The 7708-nt window shown below is 37.7% G+C and overlaps 1 protein-coding gene across 1 annotated transcript in view; it reads right to left on the bottom strand.

Moving 5' to 3' along the window:
• Ttc6 (tetratricopeptide repeat domain 6) overlaps window positions 1–7708 on the bottom strand; it is a 247768-nt gene that overhangs the window by 130928 nt on the left and 109132 nt on the right. The window contains exon 6 of the mRNA XM_017798103.1: window positions 6768–6906. Coding sequence (XP_017653592.1) covers window positions 6768–6906 — 139 coding nt within the window. The remainder of the gene's footprint in view (window positions 1–6767; window positions 6907–7708) is intronic.

Below are 7708 nucleotides of genomic sequence, written 5' to 3'. Positions count from 1 at the left end.
TCTTTTTTAAATGTTAAAACCTCATTTAATTTTATGTCTTATAGAGTTTATAATGAGTAAAAGATTGTACAAGTGTAATAATTCATCTGTAAACCTAAAAATGTACAGCCAATTTTGAAAGAGATGTATCTCTGCTCAGAAAAATATTATTGAATAGGTTAATGCTATTGTTAAAACTGTAACTTTAATTGTAAAAAAAAATTTAAATAAAAAAAACGGGCATTCATGAAAACAGCTTGAAGAATATTTGACAATATTTTTAAATAATAGATGTCTGAAAGCTTGGTATTATTGACAATTGTATTTTCTTAATTATTATTTTTAATAATATTTAAGCGAACCATGCATTTCCCCCTTCCAAACCGCTTTTGCCAAAAAAAAAAAAAAGTGAGCAGAAGTTATAGCCAAAAATAAAAAAAATCAGCGCAAGCACTGCTCTAGTGTGAGCGACGAGTCCTTGTGGTAAGCACCTGTGGAAACAGTGCAGATGCTAGACAGAACTGATGGGTAAAGTATGAAGACCAACGCCTATAAGCAAAGAGGCAAAGGCAAAGGAGCACTTTTCTTTATTTCTAGTCAGAGGTACGCCTCCCCCACCCATGTAATTCACCAGTGCTTCCTATCAACAAATTGGCAGTTTGTGCAGTTTACCTAGAAAATAAGAGGATTTTAGGTGTTAAAGTGATTATGTGACAATATAGCACAGTATTTCCTCCTATAGAATCGAGTTATGGCAGCTCAAGCATCCAGAATAAGATTATTTCCCTGAATGTGAGCAAGATCCAAGCGTCTAAGGGAGAGGCTAACCAACAGCACTCTGCTTTCAAGGAAAAGGACGGGTGTTCTTTGAGGAGAGATTTTTATTAAATTAAACCACTAGAGGAATACAAATAGTGGTAAATTACTGGGAAATACTCAAAATGTTCCAAAAAGAGTTCCAGGAGCATGATGCAGCATTGCTGGTGGATGCTAGAACCTAAGGGGAAGATAGAGAACACACAGCTAACTGAATCACTGACTGTAAGGCATCCTTTTACAGCTGAGCATTTAGCAGCATCTGTACGGTTATGATACATATAAAAAATGGTCCAGTGCAATAACTCACATTCACAGCAACAACCTAAGGCCAGAACATTCTGTTTATGGAGAGAGAGAGAGAGAGAGAGAGAGAGAGAGAGAGAGAGAGAGGAATAATTGATTCCAGGGGTAAGTTGAGCTTCACAGAAACAAATGAAACAGAAGGCAGAACAGCAGTTTTCAAAAACAGTCTGGGCTTCAGGAAAAGGTTATTTTGCTTTTTCACTATGGTGACATTTGCACTGATGGTTAGATATATACATAAATAAAATTGGCAGTGCCTTAGCATGAACCAAGGCAAAAACACACCTTTAAAATGCCTCCAGGAAGCATGGAAAATGGTTAATTTTACTAACTCTTGACCTTTAAGTACACATCTTTTTAATATTCAGTTTGATGACAGGAGAAAACACAGAAACGCATCTGTGCCCTAACTGCGGTGTGGTGGTGGCTTTGAGGAAAGGTGTATGTGCAGGGTTTGAGTAGTGAACTAAAGTAGACAGTTTTTGTTAGAAATGGAAAATATCAAATTATGGTTGCTGAGAACTGGGCTATATGGAAAGTGTTTTCTTTCTTGAAAAGGAGTGATGTGGATTCAGTGCCCATTTTCCATTTCTGAGAACTTCAGAGAATAAAAACTGGAGCTTCTGAACAAAAACTAGAATTTCAGAAAGTTGTGACCCTCCCCATTCTGTTGTCAGATCCGCATTCCTACAGACTTCGGCAATGTAAAATGTGACTGAGTTGCTTTAATCTGGTTAAGTATATAGCATGGTCACCATTGAAGAGCTGAGTAACTTAATGAATACTATCTTTCCTCCAGTGGCCAAAGCATGATATTGCAAAAGCATACATGAGTAAAAGATTCATTCAGCATATGACACACCGATAGACATTAATGTGATAATACACAAAAGTCATTGATGAGGTTTCAGATATCGATTGCAACAAACTTTTCTACAATTTTATGACTCAAACAATACATTTGTTACAGTATCAAGAAGCCCCCTAGAAGAAGGCTGGTCAGGAAAATAAAATCTCCGACCTGGATAAAGATCCAACTTTCTAGTTTTGCTAGTCATAGGTTACTAGGATGGTGGAGTCACCTTAAGTCTTGTCACTTCTTTTGAAACCTTAGAAATCAGAAATGGGTTCTCCACTCCCATAATTTGTTAAAGAATATTATATAATGCGAAGACTTGCAAGTCACATGGCAAACAAGAGGCTGATTCAGTGTGAGCCAGTGAGGGAGACTTTACCTCAAATAAGAGACCTTATCCCAAAGAGAGAGAAGTTGAAGAACTTCGGAAATCTGCAAAAGAAGAGACAAAGGGAAAAAACCCACAATTGTAGGGAGTTCTGAACCTGTGATGGGGTGACAGAAGAGGACCCCTACCAGCAACCCAGGTCAGCCAGCAGCTCAAGGCAGGCTTCCTAGAGCCAGGAGCCAGATCCACACACATGCACAGCCACAGAGGAAAGCTCAGTAGGGCTCCAGAGCCCTAGCACAGAGATACACAATCCCTCACTGAGACTTTCCTGGAAAGTGATTCTAGATTGCATCAAGCTGACAGTTAAAACCAATCACCACAATGTATCACAGTTTGCTTCACCCACTTAACAGCAAGAGATTTCTGGAAGAGATTGTGTAGAATTTGTGTTAATTCGTTCTTAAATACTTGGTAGAAATTTAGCAAAATTATCAGGGCCTGGATATTTGAAAGAAGGTAGGTAACTCTTAAATTCATAATTCAACTTCCATGAAAGTTACACAACTATTAAAACTACCTATTTTTCATATTGGACAAGTTGTACTTGTGTGCGTATCCCATGGAACTGCTCCACTTCTTCTGAGATGTCAAACTAAAATGCACACAGAGCTGCTTGTAGTACTACCATGATGCTCCTCGGCTACGCTCCAGGTTCTGGAGACGCTCCCATTTATAATACTGCTGACTTGTGACTTCCTTTCTTTCCTTGTCCGCTTTACTGGAGATTAATTTTACTGATCTTTTCAGAGCTGGTTTTCACTGGTTGTTCTCTATTGTTTTCCTGCTTTCAGTTTCATTGAATTCTGCTCTTTGTTACTGTCTCTTTCTGCTTACTTTGGGTTTATTTTGCTCTTTTACTTGGCTCTTGACGTGGGAGTTTAAATTATTCGTTTGAAACGTTCTCTTCTATTATATTATGCTTTAAAATTTCCTACCCCCTTTTCTTTTAGTTGCATCCCACAATTTTTGATGTGATGCATTTTCATCATTTCAGTGGATTTTAAGTCCTTTGAAATTCCCTCTTTAAGCTATGGACTATTTACAATATTGTATCATTTTATAGTGTGTGGAGACTTTCCTGCTATTTCCTCGTTATTGATTTCTAGTTTGATTTAATAGTGGATTTACTCTATCCTGGTGTACACTTTTTGGTAATTGAAAAGAATGTGTGTTTTGCTTTTGCTGCACTCAGTGTTCAAGTTTCAAGTAGATCCTGCAGGTCAGTGGGTTTGCTGAATTCTACACCCTTTGCTCATTTTCTAAGTCTTCTATACAGATGTTAAAAGAGGAACGTTGAAGACTCCAACTATTATCAAAGACTTGCATATTTCTCTTCTCAATTCTATGACTATGAGATTGTCTTCTCATATTTTATAGTTCTGTCATTTGATGTTTGTACTTTTTAATATCACTGTGTCTTGGTATAGCCACACTTTTATCATAAAGCCCTCTCTGTCTCTGATACCTTGCTGTGCCTGGAAGTTCACTTTATCTGATATTAATACAGTCACTAGCACTTTTGTTTGATTAATGTCTACATGACACCCTTTTTTAACCTTTTTACTATAAATCTGGCTAATCTTATGTTTTAAGCTTGGTTTTTACAGAAACTATACAGTTGGGTCATGTTTTTTAACTCTGGCATTTTTGCCATCAAAATATTTAATCACTTTGCATTTAGTTAAGCGACTGAGTTTGCCATTTTATTCTTTGTTGTTTTCTTTTTGTTTTTGCTGATTTCTTTTGTTTCTCTGTTTTCTTTTTGTTTGGTTTTTTTTTTTTCCTAATCTTTCTGTCAGCTAGTTGAACACATTCTGGATTCTACTTTTATTTTACTCGTGCTTTTGTGTATACTTTTGTGTAGATTTTCATGTATTGCTCTAGATATTATATAAAAATAACATCACAGTCTACTGGTGCCATGATCCTTGTAGTCCAGACAGTATAGAGAAGGCTTACTTCTTTTGTGTATCTTTATCTTTTCCCATTTATAATATAACGCCTTAAGTATTTCCTCTATGTCCATACATAACTGGATCAGTGACATAAAATTTTTTATATTTTATTTATTATTATTTTTATTTTTTATGTGTATGCATGTATTGCCTGCATGTAGGTAAGTGCACCCGTGTCGTACAATGCCCACGGAGATCAGAAGAAGCTGTCGGATCCCCTGGAACTGGGGTTACGGATAGTTGTTAGCTGCCATGTGGGTGCTGGGATTCAAACCTGGGTCTTCTGCAAGAACAACCAGTGTTCTTAACAGCTAAGCCATCTCTCCAGCCCTGAATCAGTGAGATAATTTAACTTCAACTGACAAACACAAAAAGGAGGGAAATTCTATTGTAGTGGCTGTAACAGAAGGCTCTCCAGCCGCCACCTTTTTATATTTACTATGAGATTTTTCCTAGTTCTTGAAAATCTGGATATTTTAAGCCTTATGTCATGAAAAGCTAGACCTTATTAAACTTTCTTGTTAGCTTACACTCCCCTGGACCTCCTCTGACACCACCACAGTGGAGCAGGCAAGAAATGGGTCATGAAATGGGGATGGACTTCATATGTGGTCTCAACTGACTACATGGAAAGGAAGCCTCCTCACCACTCCACTGAGGGAGGCCTGGCTCACCTAGTCACTTTCTTTCACAATGAGAAAAAAAAAAAAACCTGACAAAAGCAACTCAGGGGAAGAAGCATCCATTTTGGTTCTTGGCTTCAGCAGTTTCAGTCTGCAGCTGGCTGTATCACTGAAGCCTGAGGCAAGGAAGTGTGGCAGGAAGGATGCAGCAAAACAGAGGAACTCACTTCACAGAAGCCAGGAAGCAGACTGAGAGAGGAAGAAGCCAGAGATAAGCAACGCCATTCAAAGGCATGCCTGGCTTCCCTGTTTCCTCCCATCGGGCCCAGTTTTCACCACATCACTAGGTCACTGAATTATGAATCCATCAATGAAATATTCCATTGATTAGATCAGAGCCCGTACATCCCAATCATTTTTCCAAAGCCCCATACCTGAACTTTGCCTTAGAGACCAAGTCTTCAAAACATGAGCCTTCAGGAGACATTTTATATCCCAGCCAAGACACAGCTCCATACACTGTCTCTCATAGCAACACCCTGGCACAGGGTGTCTTTGTCACTAGGCCTTTTTTGGGAGAGGAAAGGAGAAGGAGCACACTTTTTCTGCAGTGTCTGTACAGATTCAACAGTTACTTTTCTAAAAAAATTTTTGTTTTGTAGCTCATCCTGGCTTGAAATAACGTTTGCATTTGTTGCATTTGAGTGTATATATGTTAGGGTTTTAGGGTACACGTGTACTATAGCCTCTGTGTGTGTGTGTGCGCGTGTGTGTGCGTGTGTGTGTGTGCGCGTGCGTGTGTGTGTGCGTGCGTGTGTGTGTGTGCATGTGCGTGTGTGTGTGCGTGTGTGTGTGTGTGTGTGTGTTTTGGGGATGTGGGTGTGTTGTGGCCTGTGTGTCTGCATGTTGGGGCATGTGTATGTTGCAGCATGTACATATGCATGTTGGAGTGCATTTGTTGAGGGGGGGTGCGTATTTTTTGAATTTCCAGATTTCTAACTTTTTCACTTGAAGTTCAAAACATATGAAGTAAAAAGAAAACCCAGGCACTTAATGTCCACCATGCTATATTTTGGGTCCTAAAGTTTCTAGATAATGTGTTTTCTTCTCTGTGTTTGTGATACCCAGAGATTTTAGACCTTTTCAGGAAGAATAAGAAAAAATAATTTTACCCCATCTTGCCCAAAAATGGAAGTTTCACAACTAATTCTCAGGAAATCATCATTTACTAACTTTTGGTGTATTCTTAAAGATTCTTAAGAATACGCTCAATTATATAAAAATACTACTGATTTTTTTTTATTTTCCAGCTACACATCTGTGCAAAGCCACAATTTTTCTTATATATTTCAGCCAAAACAACTAATCAAAAACTTGATGCAGACTCTCTGAAAATTTAGATGTCTTCTAAAAAGACAAATGATACAGAGATTTTCCAAATGAGCAAATAAAAAAATTTTTTTAAAACCAATTCAAGTTTTCCCACTACATTAGGGTGTTTTAAAATGTAATGTAACTATGGCTGGGCAGGGTGATATATGACTATAATCCCAGTATTCAGGGGCTGAATGGCTGTGGGTAAGGCACTGTCTTTAGAAATAAAGCAATCATATTTTTACAAAAATACATTTGTGAAATCATATTTAACACATGATTTTATTATTTTAATAAATAAATATTTTAACATTTCTGGTTTAATTTTAGAGCTGCAAATGCCAATATAGTTTATACCAACAAATACTGAAGTTCTTAATGATTTTTAAGAATATTGAAGGGTTACTAAATCAAAAAGTTTAAGAACCTGTGAGGCAGAGAAAATGACTATTACTCAGAATTCTTACTTCTTCTCCCAAGAGCTGCAGGCCTGGCTTGGGAGTGTGCTGTTGAGTTCTTCGTGCCAATTCAGGGGATTTCTCTGGTTTTGGAGCAACGCTGACATATTTTTGTTTTCCACTTTTAACAGGAACTCCATACAGTATTCTATAATATGACAAAAACAATACATTTGGTTTTTAAAGTTACTGATAAAGCAAAAAAGGCTTGCTCTATATTTATATACTTTTGTTAAAATAACACATTAACATTTAACATCTGCACTAAACAGAGATTGTGATGAAGTCAAGTAATTCAGAATCAAAAGTAGTAAGGTTCTTCTGCTGGAGAGCTGGCTTGGCGATTAAAAGCACTGGCTGCTCTTGCAGAGGACCAGGGTTTTGTTCTCAGGGCTCACATGGAGGCTAATAGCCATCCCGAACTTCAGTTCTGGGGTTCCAACACCCTCTTCTGGCCTCTACAGGCATTGTATACAAGTGGTACACTCACATGTAGACAAAACATTCATACACAGTCAAAAGAATTAAACAACAATCAAATTTTTGAGCTAAAAAAAATCTCAGTAATAATCTTTGTGATGCTTTTGTTTTGTTATAATGGAAAAATAAATTTGCCTTATAAAATTCTAATTACAAATGAGAAAAACATTCTCTATCACTTCATTTCTAACTTTCTTTCCCACTCCTAATTTACAACCAAAGTTTCATTTTTTAGGCTGAGGTAAAACACCAGCCTGGGAGCAGCTGCTTACTGTGTACTGACTTGTAATTTTCCCTTTTTGATTCCTATCTTGGCAAAAGAAAGCTGCTTCACCAGCAGGACTGCCCTCAGCAGGCTACAGGCTTACAGCTAACATATGTGTATATGCGTGTGTGTGTGTGTGTGTGTGTGTGTGTGTGTGTGTTTGTGTGTGTAGTAAAAAATTTAATGTCTTGCTGGGCGTGGTGGC

Source organism: Nannospalax galili, unplaced genomic scaffold (genome assembly GCF_000622305.1).
Source record: "Nannospalax galili isolate Female #2095 unplaced genomic scaffold, S.galili_v1.0 scaffold636, whole genome shotgun sequence".
NCBI classification, from domain to species: domain Eukaryota; kingdom Metazoa; phylum Chordata; class Mammalia; order Rodentia; family Spalacidae; genus Nannospalax; species Nannospalax galili.
The sequence above is the reverse complement of the archived record's forward strand: the minus strand, read 5'-3'. Positions and strand labels throughout refer to the sequence as shown.